The sequence below is a fragment of the Engraulis encrasicolus genome, chromosome 24 (assembly GCF_034702125.1).
Source record: "Engraulis encrasicolus isolate BLACKSEA-1 chromosome 24, IST_EnEncr_1.0, whole genome shotgun sequence".
Taxonomy (NCBI): domain Eukaryota; kingdom Metazoa; phylum Chordata; class Actinopteri; order Clupeiformes; family Engraulidae; genus Engraulis; species Engraulis encrasicolus.
In genome coordinates, this window is record NC_085880.1 from 11,583,712 (window position 1) to 11,603,756 (window position 20,045).

Sequence of the window (20,045 nt, forward strand, 5' to 3'; positions counted from 1 at the left end):
AGAGAGAGAGAGAGAGAGAGAGAGAGAGAGAGAGAGAGAGAGAGAGAGAGAGAGAGAGAGAGAGAGAGACAGAGATAAACGAGCTTAGAGAGACAGGCATGTTTCTGTGTGTGTGTGTGTTTGAGCGCATATCCGCGCACACGTGTGTGTGTGTGTGTGTGTGTGTGTGTGTGTGTGTGTGTGTGTGTGTGTGTGTGTGTGTGTGTGTGTGTGTGTGTGTGTGTGTGTGTGTGTGTGTGTGTGTGTGTGTGTGTGTGTGTGGTTTCCAGGGGAAAGGGTGGGCGACATTCATTGGCATGGATGAGAGGAAATGCTCCGTCCTCTACCAAACAAAAACATTAAAACAACAATAAAAGCAAATTAGAACCAGCAGTGAGTCTGTCCCTCCGTCTCCTGCAGATATATGTCCATATAGAAAGGTCCACTGCGTTCCAATGAGGAAGAGGGGGGTGGGCGAGATGAACGCTCACCTCTGCACTCATACAAGACACGCGCGCGCACACACGTGCACTCAGATGCACGCACACACGCACGTGCACACGCACACGCACACACAGCGAGGATGAGAAGGCGAGAGGGGCAAGGGTTCGGTGAGGGCTAGAGGGAGGGTGGGGGTGTCAGAGCAGAAGGGGGACATCAGAAGAGCTGGATCATGGACTCCCGAGCTTTGCCCACACCGATCCATTTCACTAGGGGAGAGACAAAGGAAGATACAGAGTAAGAGATAAAGCGTTACTAAATGGGACATCCATGTGGGTGTGTCGGTGCGTCAAGCTTATAATGGTGTTGAATTTTTCATTTTAGTCTCACGTTAGCTTGCTTTTGTAAATGAATTCAGTACACAGTGTTTCCCACAGAAATTTTGGAAACTATGGGGGCAGTCTGCATTTCACGCGGCGTAAATGTAAAGCGGTAAAACAATGACTAAAGTATGACATTGGTGCATGGAGAAACTATAGGCCTACATTTCAGCCATTAATGTTTTGAGAAATTACATAAGATTTTACCCATGTCATGTATAGTAGTAAAAAAAATGCAGTACAGTGAATCATTTCTGTTTGCAACACACTTTTCATTCGTTCCTCATTCAGGGGTCTATGCAATGAAAAAAAATAATAAAACAAAATAGGAGCACAGATCAGAATTTAGGAGCGCTGTGAAATTGCTAACACACAGACAAAAAGGTCTAAGAGAGTAGGCTATGGGGAGTGTCAGTAAACTCATTCCAACTGTCCCTTTTCTGAAGGTTTTTTATTGCTCCCAAACCCAAGTCAACTACAATAACTTCACTAGGCTTTTGATTCCTCTGTCTTTCAAGCACTCATGTTTTTCTCTATAGGATGTATTTACTCCAGGAGGAAAATGCGAAGGAAATCGTTTTTTAAATCGTTTTGGAAATAAAAAAAAAAAAAACTATGGAAACTATGCTCGGCCATAGTTTGGAAACATTTTTTAACATTTTCGGAAACTATGGCGGCCAAATTTAAACTATGGCGGTGCGCCATAGTTTCCTCAATGTATGGGAAACACTGGTACATTTCAATTAGTTTTTAGAACAGCTCTTATTTTTTTTACTTTCTTTTTTAAAAGTGTGCATGTATTAGTGAGTGTGCCTCTTCTCTCTTATTAGGCATTCCCAGTTAGCCTAGCGAGCCAGACCCGTACAGCAAAAAGCTGTACAAGGGTCTAGGGGAGCTGGGGGAGAGCGTGGGCGGGATAAACGGTTGTCTACCAAAATGCCTTGGCACTCAACGCCACGCAATAGGATGGTGGAACAACCAATCCCCACACACTTCTGTGTAACATCACAGCTGTCTTTCAGAACGTACACGCGACACGCCCCTTTGTAGGTGAAGCGGCAACTTCGAGCCGTCGTAGCAGTGAATGCGTGTGATGACCACAGCCACAAACAAGTTTCCTAATAAATCGTGTTTTCACTTACACAGTTCAAAAATGCCTCGTTTTCAACCACATGGCCCTCCTTGATCAACCAGCGAAATGTTGAGCAATTTGGGGCTTGTTAAATGGTTATATTTATGATTGTTGTCAACATGGCATGTTCGGTGTTAGCTAGCTAGCTGTATACCCATAACTAATACACGGCTGGATACCTAGCTCTGTGTAATTGACGACAGGTTGGCTAGCCGCTAGCTCGGTAGATAGGTGTCATTCCCATCTATTTAGTAAGCGACTTATAGACTTTCAAAGCTCCCAAATGTCTCGTTTTTAATGACATGAATCTTATTAGAATTTGGGGCAGGCATATAATACAAGGCTGGATACCTAGCTCTGTGTTATTGACGACAGGTTAGCTAGCCACTAGCTTGGTAGACTAGGTGTCATTCCCATTTATTTAGTAAGCTACTCAAAGACTTTCAAAGCTCCCAAATGTCTCGTTTTTAATGGCATGTGTCTTATTAGAAATTGGGGCAGCAATTTCATTCTACACCTACAGTAGTGGTCTGATAATAGCGTGTGACTATCTGGTTCTGTAAAATGCTCAACTTAGCTTACCGAGCTACATTGAATGATCAAATGGTAATGTGTTGTGATGTATTTGTGTCCGATAAGTTCATGGTGTATTATTATTACATCAATCCATGTCAGCCACGAACACTGACTTGTATACTATAGAAGTCAGTGGCCACGAAATGTATAATCATTAGTGGTGGGCCGTTATCGGCGTTAACGTGCTGCGATAATGTGAGACTCTTGTCGCGCGATAAAGAAAATATCGCACGTTAATCTATTCTCAAAATATAGGTTTGGAGTTTGGGTATGCACGTCACCATAGCGTTTAATTGACAGATGCTTTCAGACTGCGCTACAGTCATTTCTCCTCTCCACCTGTTGCTTCAGCAGACCTACTAAATATGAAGTGTTTGCATGCTGAAAACATTAATCCCTCTGCCGTGGTAGGTGTTGTTTGAGTGCTTTTTCATAAGTGGTAGACTAAAACAGTGTTAATTTCGTCAGCTTTTTTTGATTTAGTCTTAGTCTTAGTCACAATGACGAAAATCAATTTTAGTCTTAGTCATATTTTAGTCATTGCCTTCCCAATTTAGTCTTAGTCTTAGTCAAAATGACGAAAATCAATTTTAGTCATAGTCAAATTTTAGTCATTTTAGTCAACATTTCAAATTTTAGTCATTTTAGCCATTTTAGTCAAAATTTCAAATTTTTGTCATTTTAGTCAATATTGTGGTGTAAAATAATAAATAACCTACAATGGCTATCGTTATTTCAATACTAATATAGCCTATTGCAGCAAATATTCACCTTGTTACTTGGTCATTTTCCACCAAAACCCAAATCAGTCATTTCAACATCATAGAGCAAAAGAGCATCACACACACACACACACACACACACACACACACACACACACACACACACACACACACACACACACACACACACACACACACACACACACACACACACACACACACACACACACACACACACACACACACACACACACACACACACACACACACACACACACACTTCCAGGTGCAGGCTTCTCTCTCTCTCTCTCTCTCTCTCTCTCTCTCTCTCTCTCGTGCATTAGAAGCTGCTGCATACTATTTGATTTTGAGTTTGATCACGGAGGAAGCTACTCTTCTTCACCTGACCGCGTGACGTAAAGCCTTCAGATTGCCGGCAGTGGGAAGACCAGACACCCCAAGTCTACATGAAGTCCAAGAAGTCTCCCTGATAGTGGCTTCCCGATGACCACGAGTCAGATAAAATATTGCTGATGTTAGACTATGCAAGTTAGCGGTTTTTGTTTTCAATTGGCAATGCGAGCAGAGAACGATAATGACTCATGCGGTATGCGTGGAATAGGCTTAAATAGATTGTGCGAGCACACTTCGTATGCCATGCAAAAGTCCCAGGAAAAATAGTTAGGCAGGGGTACGCAGACTGGACGATAGAAAGGACATGCATATACAAATATTTAAACACTAATGCTGTTTTGTTTGTCGGGGGTGTCGAGGCTCGATAAGCATGACCCTGAAAAGAGTTTTTGGAACTTAGGAAGACGCTGCAGACGCATGGAAATGCTGTCGACTTCCTCGGGTCTTTTAGCGTTGCTCTCGACGAGAACAAGTTTCAAATCTCAACAGTTTTAAACTCCTCAGCGATCGCCCATCCATTGATTCTTTTCAAAACTAGGCTACAGTAGCGTGCCTCTGTTTAGACAGGCCAACTTTCCCTGCTGGCGCGCGCTCCCGCGGTGACTGATTTAAATCAATTCACAAATCCGACCTTCATGATTTGCTTGCGAACTGCCTACACATGTGGTTAAACAACAAATATAGCAAACATTACAAAAAAAGAACAGACAACGAACGCCGGGCTAAGACAGCCTAAGTGAAAAGGAGAATAGTGGAAGCTCGAGGAGTATCAGAGGAGGATTGGCGCCTATGTGTTTCTGCAGTAATGACAGTCGCGCCAATCCTCCTCTGTATGTCTTCGTCATGGACAAGAGGGTTGTTGAACATGTTTCAAAATTAACACTTTTCTCAACGTCGGCTATTTTCTCTCTTTCTCTGGGAATGTTTTAGGACCTAAACTCAACTTAATGGACTCACTGAACTAGGCTACAGAACTACTGACTGAGCCGCGCCATGCACTGGCTGCCAGCAGAGACAAGCGAGGCAACACAGCGTGAGCGCGCAATCACCTATGAAGTTCAAGACACTTAGGCCTATATTACAATTACAAATTACAAATGAATTATAACTAATCACATTTTTTAATGTCCATTCGTCCATGGCTTGTAAATTTCGTCTCGTCTTAGTCTCCTTGACGAAAATATTTTTTTTATTTTTGTCATATTTTTATTTGCTGGAGGCAATTTTAAGTGCGTCATCGTCTCGTCATCGTCAAGGGAAAAAGGGGCGTTGACGAAATATTTTCGTCATCGTCGTGGTTGACGAAATTAACACTGGACCAAAGAGACGTTATTGTTTGAGGTGAAGTATAGAGAGACATTCTTGATTTTTTTTTTTTGCAAACTGAATTCATTTCGAGTTGTAACTCCTCTGGCGTTCTGACTCTGAAAACAACTGTCAGGGTAAGGCCAAATCGCCGTGTGCCAGTGCCAGTGCTGTAGGTTCTAGATATCCAGTAGCCTGGCTCAGCTGCGCCTACTGCGCCAGAGCTCCTCCCTCTCTTAAAGGAGCCGCTGCTCTTTTTAACAGTCAGTGACAGATTCTCTCTCTCTCTCTCTCTCTCTCTCTCTCTCTCTCTCTCTCTCTCTCTCTCTCTCTCTCCTCTCTCTCTCTCTCTCTCTCTCTCTCTCCTCCTCTCTCCTCTCTCTCTCTCCTCTCCTCTCTCTCTCTCTCTCTCTCTCTCTCTCTCTCTCTCTCTCTCTGCCCATTAGAAATGTTGAATAGTTGAGGTAATTTTGTTTAAACAGCCTAAATGTTTGATAGATTTATCCGCATTTGCCTCTACAACTTATAGCGCTGTTCATTTCGAAATTTCAGTATCTTATGACTGTAAATTCTTCCTAACATATTTGACATATTTTACAAATATTGCAGTGATTTTTTTCATCACCAAGTATCAACATGATCATTTTTTGAAGATGAGATGCATTTTGGAAAAAAGAGATGCGCTCTGGTCTAATGCGCCATCTGTCTTAAGAAACCCCAAGGTTTTTTTTTCGGCATTATTTTGCTAGCGTGCCTATTCTGAATGAGCCATTTTGATATAGATTAATCTAGATTAATTTCATAATTACAGTGAGATTAATCTAGATTAAAAAAATTAATCTATGCCCACCCCTAATTATCATCCAGGCTTTTTAAATTAAGTAAACACTTTCGTGCTATACGTAGCACGGACGGACACCATATTTCTTCTTAGAAAGTTTCCTACTAGGTAACCCCGCCCCCCTCGCGATTTGATTGGCCCTGTCATCGGATAACTTTCAGCCTCGCAAAACGACCGGGGTCCGCTAGACTGCCCCCGGGAGCAAATTCAATTTGCGGTCGCTAGGGGCGTCTAGATTTCTAGGCTAATTCCCAGGCACTCCTGTACGTAGCGGACATATTTCTGAGCGTTCTGTGTGTGTGTGTGTATGTGTCTCAGTATTGTGGATGTGTGTGTGTGTGCGTGTGTGTGTGTGTGTGTGTGTCTTAGCATTACCAGGCACTCTACATAGCATACGTATTTCTGGGTGTTCTGTGTGTGTCTCTATGTTTGTCTCTATGTGTGTGTGTATGTGCATGTGTGTGTGTGTGTGTGTGTATGTGCATGTGTGTGTGTGTCTATGTTTGTGTGTATGTGTGTGTGGATGTGCATGTGTGTGTGTGTGCGTGTGCGTGTGCGTGAGTGTCTTACCAGGCACTCCCAGGCGCTCCTCCACGTATTGTACATATTTCTGGGCGTTCTCAGGGAGCTCCTCGAAGGTGCGCGCGGCCGACGTGTCGCTGTTCCAACCTGGCAACGTCTCGTACTGCACCTCAACCCGCTGGAGCACCTCCTGATTGGCTGAGGACGGCATGATTGACAGGTCAGGCTCAGATAGTCATTGCCCAATACAACAGTTTGGCTGGTGATGCACAGTCTTGACTTAAATAGTGTCAGGGAGGCCAACTAGCAGTGTGTGGCGTGGAACGTTAGTAAACCTCCCTCCCGAAGCCTCATACAGTATTGGTAACACTGAGCTATCGGACTGGTCCTTTAACTCAGCGGTATCGTGCTGTGCCTCCCATGCTCGAACCGATGCGTTGACTAAAAGGTAGCGAGATCGAGACCCAAGGGGCGGACTACACTTCAATCACACCGAAACAAAGTTGATAACTCGCCATACACTGGTGGACTTGTTGTCTTCTGATTTTGCTGAATGTCTTTATTCATACAGTATTTTTTATTTTAGTAAACATTTAAAAAAAAAAAGGGAAATCCTCTATTGATTTTCCATGATATTCCAGGAATTCCATGACCAGTGGGAACCCTGTTAAACATAAAACTTAACCAGTGTGTAATATATTTGCATAGCTAATGGCTTTGTGATTGAAGCAGTGCAGTGCAATGGAACAGAGGGAAGCTGCAGGAAATGAGTAAAGGAAATGGAGACACAGGAGCTGGTCATGTGGAGAGAACAGAGTTTAAGTTGTTAAGGTTACTGGTTAAAAGTTGGGAATCAGATTCACAGCAGTGCAACGGAGAGAATCGACGACTGTGTGTGTGTGTGTGTGTGTGTGTGTGTGTGTGTGTGTGTGTGTGTGTGTGTGTGTGTGTGTGTGTGAGAGAGAGTGTATGTGTGTGAGTGTGCGTGTGCATGTGTGTCACCTGGGAAATGGGGGATTTCTTCTCCGTCCACTTTGTAAGCCACCCCCACCTTGATCTCAGACAGCACATCCAAAATGTCTAGTTTGGTCAGGGCTAAGCTGAGGAAATAACACACACATACAACGCACGCACAAACACACACCAACACACACACACATTTTAATAAGACACCACATCTGCACACACATCTCCAAGATTACCCAACATAAAGGAGGAGGACATCTAGTTAGGTAAGGAAACTAGAAAAGTAGGAGTGCTTCAGTAACACACTTGGGGTAGCTAAATATATCAGCATGGCTAAATATGCACCTGCAGTCATTAAGGTCTAGTCATCATCACAGGGAGGAGCAAATACGTTCAGACTGGGAAGAAGTGCAAGGTTTTAACGTCTATAAAAATTAAAATGCTGTTTAAGATGCCGTTTACCCCCCCTGGCAGTTGTCACAGATTACCAAATAATTAATACATTCCCGGCTCTTCAATTGATACTTGACCCTGGATCTCTTCCTTGGACTATGCATAGTGACTTGGGCACTTTTCCAGTTTTTGATTTGTGTGTGTGTGTGTGTGTGTGTGTGTGTGTGTGTGTGTGTGTGTGTGTGTGTGTGTGTGTGTGTGTGTGTGTGTGTGTGTGTGTGTGTGTGTGTGTGTGTGTGTGTGTGTGTGTGTGTGTGTGTGTGTGTGTGTGTGGTATAGGGAGATCTGACCTAGTGAATATACGTATGTATGGTGAATATATGTGCAATGTTGTGTGTAATGTCTTTGTGTCTTCTTCTGTATTCATGTATGTATGTATGTATGTATGTATGTATGTATGTATGTATGTATGTATGTATGTATGTATGTATGTATGTATGTATGTATGTATGTACAGTGCCCTCCATAATTATTGGCACCCCTGGTTGAGATGTGTTAAAAGCCTTAAAATAAATTCAGTGTTTATTGCAGAAGAATACTGTCACACTGAAAATTGTAGGAAAATGTAACCTTCAACTCAAATGAATTGTAAGAAAATAAAAAAATCCCTGACTAAAAAATAATTATTTTTCATTAAATCACCTGTTCCACAATTATTGGCACCCTTAACAATTCCCAGGAAATAAATATAATTGAAGCATTTCTGTCATTTCTACAGTAGTTTACAAAGTTTACCAGAGTATGTAGGAACATTTAATTAGTAATTCATCACTTCCTGTTTCCCTGGGGTATAAATATGACGTGACACCGAGGCCATTTCTCTAATCCACTCTTAAACATGGGAAAGACAAAGGAACACAGCATACAAGTGAGGCAGATGTGCGTCGACCTTCACAGGTCAGGCAGAGGCTACAAGAAGATTGCCACTCAACTGCAGCTGCCCATATCCACTGTGAGAGGAATAATTAAGAAGTTCAAAACAACTGGAACAGTGGTAAACAAGCCTGGACGAGGACCCAAGTTTATTTTGCCACCACGCACAGTGAGGAGGATGGTAAGAGAAATCAAAAGATCTCCAAAGCTCACTGTTACAGAATTACAACAAATGGTAGCATCCTGGGGTCACAAAGTCTCCAAATCAACCATCAGGCGCTGTCTACACGCCAACAAGCTGTTTGGGAGGCATGCACAGAGAAAACCTTTCCTCACTCACAATCATAAACGCAAGCGTCTGGAGTTCGCCAAGCGGTATTGGGGCTTCAACTGGGACCGTGTGCTTTGGTCAGATGAGACCAAGATTGAGCTTTTTGGCAACAAACACTCTAAGTGGGTCTGGCGTACCACGAAAGATGCGCATGCTGAAAAACACCTCATACCCACTGTGAAGTATGGGGGTGGGTCAGTGATGCTGTGGGGCTGTTTCGCTTCCAAAGGCCCTGGGAACCTTGTTAGGGTGCATGGCATCATGAATGCTTTGAAATACCAGGACATTTTAAATCAAAATCTGTTGCCCTCTGCCCGAAAGCTGAAGCTGGGTCGTCACTGGGTCTTTCAGCAAGACAATGACCCTAAACATATGGCCAAATCTACACAGAAATGGTTCACCAGACACAAAATCAAGCTCCTCCCATGGTCATCTCAGTCCCCTGACCTCAACCCCATTGAGAACCTGTGGGGTGAGCTGAAGAGGAGAGTACAGAGGAGAGGACCCATCTCTGGATGATTTAGAGAGATTCTGCAAAGAGGAATGGCTGAAGATCCCTCTTTCTGTCTTTTCCCATCTTGTGAAACATTATAGGAGAAGATTAGGTGCTGTTTTGTTGGCAAAAGGGGGTTGTACAAAATATTAACACCAGGGGTGCTAATAATTGTGACACACATTATTTGATGTCAAATAATTATTTCTTTATGTGGGATTTTTTCCCCACTGAATAAATGCACTTGTATTGAAGGTTGGATTTTTCTCTTTTTTTCCATTAAGGTCCCATATTATTTAGAAAAAAATAATAATAATTGGAAGCTAAAAAACACATCTCAACCAGGGGTGCCAATAATTATGGAGGGCACTGTATGTATGTATGTATGTATGTATGTATGTATGTATGTATGTATGTATGCTACTTGACACCTTAATTTCCCTCGGGATCAATAAATGATACTCTACTCTACAAAATTAGATGAAAGCACAGGTAAGGGCTGCATACAGAACTCACTATATGCTGAATAATTTGAATGAAATTATGCAATTACAATTGAAAGATGAGAACAAAGTAAGAGGAGAAAAAAATACACAGACTTGTGAAGTCAAGCTTGCCCTTCAGTTTGAGTCTGGCTGTTGGGCTAATATGTGATTTTCCCACCAGGAAAAAAAAGGTATCCATCACTGGCTGTCATGTGATGATGCACAAGAGAGAACAATTGCACCCTGAGGTGGGCACGCACAGTGTGTGTGTGTGTGTGTGTGTGTGTGTGTGTGTGTGTGTGTGTGTGTGTGTGTGTGTGTGTGTGTGTGTGTGTGTGTGTGTGCTAATGATTCAAAAGAAGCCGACCAGTGCATGATTGTGTCACTTCTCAAGAAGGATCAGCACAAGATACTGTTTACTTGCAGTGTTAATTTTGTCAGCTTTTTAAAATTTAGTCGTAGTCTTAGTCACAATGACGAAAATCAATTTTAGTCTTAGTCATATTTTAGTCATTGCCTTCCCAATTTAGTCTTAGTCTTAGTTTTAATGACGAAAATCAAAAAGGGACGTTGACGAAATATTTTAGTCATAGTCATGGTTGACGAAATTAACACTGTTTACTTGTATTGCCCCATACAGCAGCCTGGAGGCTTCCTGGTTTAGTGCTTACTTGTGAGTAGTGATATCACGTAATATAGAACAAAAAGAAGAAAAAAAAACAAATGCCTACAGGTCTAGATTTGGAGACCGCATTGAAGGCACTGGCCTTCAAAAAACTAACTAGCCATAACTTTCACACAGAGACACACAGACACATGCAGGCACGCCTACTGCAGAGCACTCACGCCGTGAAGCCGTTGATCATGTGAGCGTATTTGATGAGCACCAGGTCCAGCCAACCACATCTGCGCTTGCGGCCGGTGGTCACGCCCACCTCCCTACCCCTGGTCTGGAGCAACTCGCCAGTTTCCTGTCGGGGGAGAGCGGGTGACAAGGTAGGAGGACATTAGCCAGGTGTGTGTGTGTGTGTGTGTGTGTGTGTGTGTGTGTGTGTGTGTGTGTGTGTGTGAGTGTGAGTGTGAGTGTGAGTGCGAGTGCGAGTGTGAGAGAGAGAGAGTGAGAGAGAGAGAGAGAGAGTGTGTATGTGTGTTTCACACCAATGCTTTGGATGTTTCAAGTGAAATGGCCTACTCCTGACCAAGGATCTGAAGAAAATGCTTTTCTCAAAACCAGCGATAACTGCGATCACTGTTACTCATATTTCCAGTCAGAAATGTTGCCAAATCACTGTGGCAGTAGGTGCCAAGTTCATCGTCATTATGCCTTCTTCACTTCTGTATGACCCTTCTGAGAAGGAGTCTACCACTTTGGAACGGAGTTTTTTTTTTAACTCATGCTGGCCACTAGATGGAGCTCTGTTACAAGGCATAGGAATAACTGTACTCAGCGGCAAGCTCCTCTCTCGGGCTGGTCTGGCTTGCTTTCACCTAGTCTGGCTCTTGCCAAACCTGTGGCTACTCTACATAAACAGGTCTGGGTGCATTTCTCGAAACCAATTTCCCATTGGAAACTGCCCAAGTTGCCAACTGGCTAGCATCTACGCCTTCAAGAAACTCTGATTTCAAAGCTGGTTGTTTCACACAACACTGTACGTATTGTAGTCTCTACCACATGCGGAACTAAACAGGTCTGGCGAGAGTCAGTCTCGCTTCGACCAGGCTAAGAAATGACCTGTGTGTTTGACAGGGACAAATCTGCCTCAGTGACTCATCATCATCAACATCCTCCTCCTCCTCATCATCATCAACTCCCACACACAACCCTCCTTTTCTGCATCCTTAACTTCTGTCTAGCCCATCTCTCTCTCTCTCTCTCTCTCTCTCTCTCTCTCTCTCTCTCTCTCCTCCCCTCGTTAGCTTCATTACGCCTACTCTCCCACTCTCATCTCTCTTCATGTCTTTATCTTGGAAGCACAGCTGTCTCAGAGTCTACCTCCCCCTTCCCATCTGTCTTTGCCTTAGTGCCTTTTCCCAATTTGCCATACTCCCACCCCTTTCTCTCATCAAGCCATTCAGTCATCTCTTTTTGACACATTCCCCTCTCTCCCTGTTGATGTTTCAGAACACAGATATTCTTACACCCTGTTGAAGGCCGTAGGGCCGATACGGGTTGGTGATTTTTAATATAGTAGCCCAGTAAATAAAAATCAACTGAAGTGCCTGGACCAAGGGTTTTTTCCACCTAATTTGTTGAACACTGCACCTTTCAAGAGCACCAGTTTTTTTTTAGGAATAATAGCAGCGCTCTACAGATATTGTCTTTTAAGGATAATTTGCTTCTCTCTGTTGTGGGAACAGGGCCATGATATATCGCACTTGTGCCATCTTCCTCCTCCTCCCTCTTTGATTCCAATGGAGGCCTAACTGACCAAAAAATGTCATTTTTTGACCATAATTACATTTACAATGGTGCGTTTCCACTACTCTAAAAGCCCTGATGGGTCTGACTGGTATGAGTCTGAGATATAAAGGTGGTGTGTGGATTTCGGGAGAAATATAGCTTAAATCATATGGCATGTGCGGGCACCAATGTGTATGTGCGTGTGTGACAGAGAGATAAAGAGAGAGAGAGAGAGAGAGAGAGAGAGAGAGAGAGAGAGAGAGAGAGAGAGAGAGAGGCAGAGAGAGAGGCAGAGAGAGAGGCAGAGAGAGAGAGCGCGAGAGAGAGAGAGAGAGAGAGAGAGAGAGAGAGAGAGAGAGAGAGAGAGAGAGAGAGAGAGAGAGAGAGAGAGAGAGAGAGAGAGAGAGAGAAAGAGAGAGAGAATGTACAGTACACACACACCTACACACACACACGCACTTACGTTGCTCTGTTCGGTGGGGAATGCGCCGATGCCCACGCGGGTGGTGTAGGCCTTGACCACGCCGTACACCTCGCCCACATTCTGGGGGGGCATGCCCAGACCCGTACACACCCCGCCCACCGTGCAGTTGGACGAGGTCACGAACGGATACGTTCCTGAAAGGACACACATGCGCACACACAAATACACACAGATATGAGTCATGATTGGCCCAATAACTGGAATTTACAGGACAGAAACATACAAGGACATGGTACCCTCTATTTAGTGCTGTGCTGTGCTGTGCTGTGCTGTGCTGTGCTGTGCTGTGCTGTGCTGTGCTGTGCTGTGCTGTGCTGTGCTGTGCTGTGCTGTGCTGTGCTGTGCTGTGCTGTGCGCGTGGCCTAGGACAGTTAGCACAGAACAGCATCTTCCTCTGCACTCAACAGCATGGGTTGCGAAGAGTCCCAAAGGTCCTCAGTGCACAACCAGACCAGGCGAATTTGTTTCAAACCTTATCGGTTTCTTTTACCTAACCCACTTTACTTAACTCAATATGACAAGAAAGCATGAAAAAAAAAACATTTGCCAACAATGGCAGATATTATGTTGCACTGGTGGCGCCTACATCTGTAGTCTGCATCTGGGAACGTTGAGGAGGAGGAGGAGGAGGAGGAGGAGTGGAGTGGACTAACTAGCGTCCAGATACAGTGTGTCATCCTCGGCCTTCAGACAGACAGCCATTGTTCTGACTCCATTAGATGACTGAGACTGCTGTACAATGGTTGCTTGTGTTTGTGTCTGTTTCACTCTGATTCTGTATCTACTGCGATGAGTTTATCTCTCTCTCTCTCTCTCTCTCTCTCTCTCTCTCTCTCTCTCTCTCTCTCTCTCTCTCTCCATCTCTGCCCTTTCATCAGTTATGGCTACTTGTGGGAGCCAATGTCCGACTCAGCATCCATTTCCATGGCCATCTCTTTCTCTCTCAGTCATTGGCCTTTCATCTCCCCCAGTTTGCTCTGCTCTGCTGCAGTAATGGGTACTTGTCTGCCCTCTCTGCTCGACTCTACCTCCATTACTCTCCCTACTTCTCTCTATGACTCTTATCTTCTCCTGTTCCTTCCATTTCCTTCTCCATTGTGACTGCTGCAATGGCTGCTCATTGTGGCCCTCCAGGTCTGTCTATGAGCCTCTATATTGCATTTCCAATCTCTCTCTAGCTCTCAGTATTTTGTTATTCATTTTTTCCTGCTGCAAAGGGGTCTTGATGTCCCACATATTTCTATGGCCATGTCTTCATCCTCGTCTTTGTCATCCCTCTCTCCATTTCATCTCAACGTGATCCCCCTCTTTCTGTTTCTCATCCATCTCTCTCTCTCTCTCATCCATCTCTCTCTCTCTCTCATCCATCTCTCTCTCTCTCTCTCTCTCTCATTCATCTCTCTCTCTCTCTCATTCATCTCTCTCTCTCTCTCTCTCATCCATCTCTCTCTCTCTCTCATTCATCTCTCTCTCTCTCTCATTCATCTCTCTCTCATTCATCTCTCTCTCTCTCTCTCTCTCTCTCTCTCTCTCTCTCTCCCTCCCCCCCACTCTCTCCCTCTCCCTCTCCCTCTCCCTCTCCCTCTCTCTCTCTCTCTCTCTCTCTCTCTCTCTCTCTCTCTCTCTCTCTCTCTCTCTCTCTCTCTCTCTCTCTCTCTCTCTCTCTCTCAGCCCTGAGGCTACTGCCCTTCCCTGCCCTGTTTATCAAGCAGTCAAATGAAGGGGCTACTTCCTGCCTCAGAGCAGACGGGACATGCTTCCTGTTTGGAGAAAAGCAGAGACTGTACTCTTATGTATCACAAAGGCAAACGGAAATGTCATAACTCTAAGCGCTATCCCTGTGGTGTGCATCTGTGGTGTGCAGCCACTAAGATGAACCAATAGTTTTGTAATCCATCCGCCATTGATTTTGTCTTCGGCTGACGCGTTTGACAGCACCTCCGTGAAGCACACACCCATAATTGTGCGTTAAGCAACGAAGGCATGTAGATCCAGCGCTATGATCAGGTCACACTGATTGCCTGTTTACATCGTGTTTGCCCATAACACAGTTCATTAACCAACATGTTGCACAAATAAATGCTTCTGCTCCAAAATCAAGCAGACCCATTGAGGGTATGAGCAGACTCTTTTAGGTACGAAATGATCATGGATGAATGTCAAATGGATAAATACTGTACATTTCAGCCGCATTAGTGGAGAGGATATGAGATGAACAGCAGTGCAGCTACTTACTGCATGTGCTGTAGAGAGGCAGCCAGCTTGTGTGTGTGTGTGTGTGTGTGTGCAGGTGCATAGCAGCACATTATGGGCCCTATGTACAATCAGCTCTTGTGTGTGTGTGTGTGTGTGTGTGTGTGTGTGTGTGTGTGTGTGTGTGTGTGTGTGTGTGTGTGTGTGTGTGTGTGTGTGTGTGTGTGTGTGTGTGTGTGTGTACGTGTGTGTACGTGTCTGTATGCAAATGCCAGTGTGTTGGCGTGGACATGGTCACGTCAGCTGTTCTCATCTGCTGGGCTTCAGTGGTCAATTTATACCAGCAGCCTGACTGTACCGATAAACAGGCAGGTGTGTGTGTGTGTGTGTGTGTGTGTGTGTGTGTGTCTGTGTGTGTGTCTGTGTGTGTCTGTGTGTGTCTGTGTGTGTCTGTGGCAACTGGCCTCAACACTCTCCTCCATATTCATAAAACACTACATCATCCTCTTGGCTTCGCTCATGCAAATTCACCAAGCATGAAAAAGATCACGTTTCAACCTCCAGCCTCAGCAAGAATTACTGCCTTTCACCAGAACACATACCATGAACAAACTTAGCGACAACACAGACAGACAGACAGACAGACAGACACACACAGGCTACGGCCTATGACAGGAACGAGTGAAGTGACGACTTCCTCCCTGGCTGTGGATGGCAGAGACATGTCTTTTGGATGATGACAATCTGGCTTCCAGCTTGTGAAGTGGAGTGAAGTGAACAGTGGGCAGGGGTGTGTGTGTGTGTGTGTGTGTGTGCATTTGCCTCACCGAAGTTTAGGTCCAGCAGGGACTGTGTGTGTGTGTGTGTGTGTGTGTGTGTGTGTGTGTGTGTGTGTGTGTGTGTGTGTGTGTGTGTGTGTGTTTCACCAAAGTCACTGTCCAGTAGGGACTGTGTGTGTGTGTGTGTGTGTGTGTGTGTGTGTGTGTGTGTGTGTGTGTGTGTGTGTGTGTGTGTGTGTGTGTGTGTGTGTGTGTGTGTGTGTGTGTGTGTGCGTGCGCGCGCGCACGCGTGCGTCACCAAAGTCATGTCCAGTAAGGACAACATGTGTTTCTGTATGTGCGCGCACGCGTGCGTCACCAAAGTCATGTCCAGTAAGGACAATATGTGTTTCTGTATGTGCGTGCATGCCTCACCAAAGTCAATGTCCAGCAGAGCTGCGTTGGCTCCCTCCACCAGGATCTTCTGAGGTGTTCCGTGGAGAGCCTCGTGCATGAAGTACACACCATCCCTCACCATGGGCCTCAACCGCTCTGCATAGGTCTGGAAACACACACACACACACACACACACACGCGCACACACGCACACACACATACACATGCGCACACACACACCCACACATGCACGCACAAGCACACACACAGAACATTAGCACATGCACACAAATTGAGCCTGTCTTTCTCTTGATCTCTCAATGTTTCCTGTTACTTCACTGTAACTGTTCAATGTCACGTACAATTATGTGGTTATAAGACTGGAGCTTAATTCACAATCAAAAGATGTATGGCCGTAGCTGCCAAGACTCTTATTCCCTGGGCTGCTCCAATATTTTAAAGTCGTCGCCTGCTCCCTTGCTGTATTCTCTTGCAATTTCAGACCCATTCACGAAAATTCTCACTACAATGCTGACCACCACCATCATTAAAAATTGACAGGAACGGTATGGAACTGGAGGTTAAAAAGAAGAGCCTTTATAAAAGTAAGAGTATGCACATCCCACCTCTCTGAGGCCATGTGCTGGACAAAGGCGTGTCTAATAGTAGAAAAGAGTAGACGTCCGCCCACTGTGGCTCCGCTTTGAAAATGTATTCAGGTCATACAACGTTTTGACCCAACAGGGTCTTCCTCAGGCATGTCATTTGACGTCTACTCTTTTCTACTAAAAAGAAGTGCAGTACCTTGAGCTTCTCCAGCTCTCCATCGATGTCCACCTCCAGCGTGGGGTACATGGACTTGTACTGCTGGGCCAGCAACTTATACCTACAGGGGACACACAGCACAATACATACACATGAGTTTGAGGAACTAATATGGGTCAATGACGCTTTGGCTCAGACACCAGGTGAGTGGCACAACCACAGCTAATGTATAGTGAAGGATGCACACACATCTAAGAGAAAAGCACCAGCAGGTGCCAAGTTTTTTTTTTTTTTAAGCATACATATATGTAGAAGGGGAAAGGATCTGTACACTGCTTGCAAAAGACTTCATTTATTGGGAGTGGCAATGTTTCGATCATCATTTCGCATCTTACAAAAGTTACAAATAAGCAGAGGAGGCCTGCACAGCTGATAGTCAGCTGTTCTAATTATGCCTGACAAACAATTATTAGTAATTACAATCAATCAATGAATCAGGGATTGCAGCTTGGATATACCTGGTCTAACATAGTACCGTTAGTACAGATTGAGGCCCTTGACTGACAGGGTAACAGATCAAATATATAAAATGCCTCTCTTCTTAAAAGAATACTGTCGATATCGCCTCCCCTTCTTGGGCCTTGAACATGTTTGATGTATCTCAACAAGGAGATATTGTGTTTCATGGAATTGAAGTGCACTGCGGCATACCCTTGATGTCAATCTTTTTTTCTCTAGACCGTAGTCCTCCATTCCACAGTGTTTTTGAAATGGAGCACTATACTGTACTGCAAAAATAATAGGTAACGCTTTAGAATAAGGTTCTTCTAATAAGCGTTTATAGTCACTAGTAAGTAGGTAGTAATACCCTTACAAGTGCCCAATAACATGCTTATTAACTTTGTTAACATCTTCTAAGCTGCTTACTATGTGTTTATAGTGGTTTATTTTTTTAGTCTTGTTATTTAAATCGGTACACATCCATCTTGATATGCTGACTAGTACTAGATATGGAGGCGTCGCGAAAAAACTAAATTTTCAAGATGGCTGCCATGCATACCGATTTGCATGCTTTTACTCAAATAAAGTTACTCATCAGATGTTGACAGTTGACACTGTGTGAGATTTTTAGTTGTTTATTTCCAGAATTCATGCTGCCCATTCACTAATGTTACCTTTTTGATGAATACTGACCACCACCATCAAATTCTAAGTATTCATTATGACTGGGAAAATTGCACTTTTCATACATGAAAAGGGGGATCTTCTCCATGGTCTGCCATTTTGAATTTCCAAAAATAGCCATTTTTAGCTGCAAAAATGACTCTACCTGGACCATACTAGAAAATGTGTTTATTACTTAGTTAGAACACTTTCATGTAAAGATCAAATTTGGCAATTGGCAGCCCAGTTTCAATGAGCAGCATAGTTGCAGTACCCTTTTTGACCATTTCCTGCACAGTGTCAATTTAACAAAGTTAATAAGCATGTTATTGGGCACTTGTAAGGGTATTACTACCTGCTTACTAGTGACTATAAACGCTTATTAGAAGAACCTTATTCTAAAGCGATACCAAATAATACTTTGAAAGTCTTTGAATGTGACTTGAACAATGTGTCATTTGTTGACAGGTATGGTAATGGAGGCAAGAACAAGAACCTACTGCAGCACCAGCACACAGGGGTTGGGGAACTATTTAAGGTAACACTTTAGAATAACGTCCTATTCACAGCTTTATAAACACTTAATTAACATTTAATAACAATTAACATTTAACAAAGCATTTACAAAGAGTTTTAGTTGTATGTGGTTTAATGCCCTCTGGTCTTTGGGGGAGAAACTTCCAGGACCGCTGCGACTGTGCCGTGTCTGCTGTGTTAGCATGGTATTTCTTGCCCATTTATAAACATTTGTAAACATTTTGTTGATAATTAGTTCCTTATTTATAATGTGTTTATGAAGCTGTGAATAGGACGTTATTCTAAAGTGTTACCCTATTTAAAAAGTATAGTTCTACAGTACATCACACCTGGACACATGACGGTACAGAAAGAGACAGACATTTCTCACCATGATTGTAATGTTAACAGTATGGTTTCCTCATTTACAAAAGGGACATATAGTAGAGAAACCAAAAGACTTCTCTCTCTGACAGACAGACAGGCAGACGTGCGTGCGCACACACACAACCTAAAAATACATGCAGGGCGTCTGCGGCCAAATCTATCTAACATTCCATAGCTGCCAGTGTTACAGCTTTGTCATTGAGCTGCAGCTCCGGGATACAGCGAATAAACAGCCTCGCTGACAAACCATAAGACGACTATTTTACACACACACACACACACACACACACACACACACACACACACACACACACACACACACACACACACACACACACACACACACACACACACACACACACACACACACACACACACACACACACACACACACACACACAGAATACAGTATACGGTATACATTTAATCTCAAACGTAACACGCACACGCACACACACAGCTACAGCTAAACAGCCTTTGGTGCCGGCAGCGTTGATGATCTTGTATGCTTTGGCCAGTAGTGTCAAGACAGCGGTATCAAAGTGGGATTTGTTTTGGTAGCGCCGTAATCCCTCAACAGGGATTCAGACCTGGTTTCACACTGTCTGTTTATACCAAAACATGGACTGTGTTTGCTATGTCGCGCGTGTGTGTGTGTGTGCCTGTGTGTGCGTGTGCGCGCGTGCCATATGTTTGTGCGCGCGCGTGTGTGTATATACACCGCTCAATAAGACAACAAACGCACAAAACAAAAACGACAAAGGGAAAGTGTCTCTTACATAACCGACACAGCACATCCCCGTGGATTAATGTTTTAACTGGCTGAGGTCATTGACATGTGGGTGGCATGGAGGCGCTAACTTGCCCACACATGTGTATGCATTCCAGACAGGAGGTGCTAACCTGCTAGCATGCCCCGCATGCATGCACACATTCATTTACGGTCAGGCCATGTAAAAGGGATGCTAGTAGATGTTAGCATATCCCATATGTATGGACACATTGGTTTACAGTCAGGCTTTCTAAATGGGGATGCCAGTAAAAGAAGGTGTTTAATGAACGTCATAC

General features: G+C 44.1%; 1 protein-coding gene across 1 annotated transcript in view; it reads right to left on the reverse strand.

The window, feature by feature from the left end:
- Positions 1-205: 205 nt before the first annotated feature.
- adss2 (adenylosuccinate synthase 2) overlaps positions 206-20,045 on the reverse strand; it is a 43,178-nt gene continuing 23,338 nt past the window's right edge. Inside the window, exons 7-13 of the mRNA XM_063191482.1 lie at positions 16,950-17,031; positions 16,185-16,311; positions 12,778-12,932; positions 10,760-10,884; positions 7,315-7,412; positions 6,361-6,510; positions 206-689 (exon numbers count right to left, since the gene is read on the reverse strand). Coding sequence (XP_063047552.1) covers positions 637-689; positions 6,361-6,510; positions 7,315-7,412; positions 10,760-10,884; positions 12,778-12,932; positions 16,185-16,311; positions 16,950-17,031 — 790 coding nt within the window. The 3' untranslated portion in view covers positions 206-636. The remainder of the gene's footprint in view (positions 690-6,360; positions 6,511-7,314; positions 7,413-10,759; positions 10,885-12,777; positions 12,933-16,184; positions 16,312-16,949; positions 17,032-20,045) is intronic.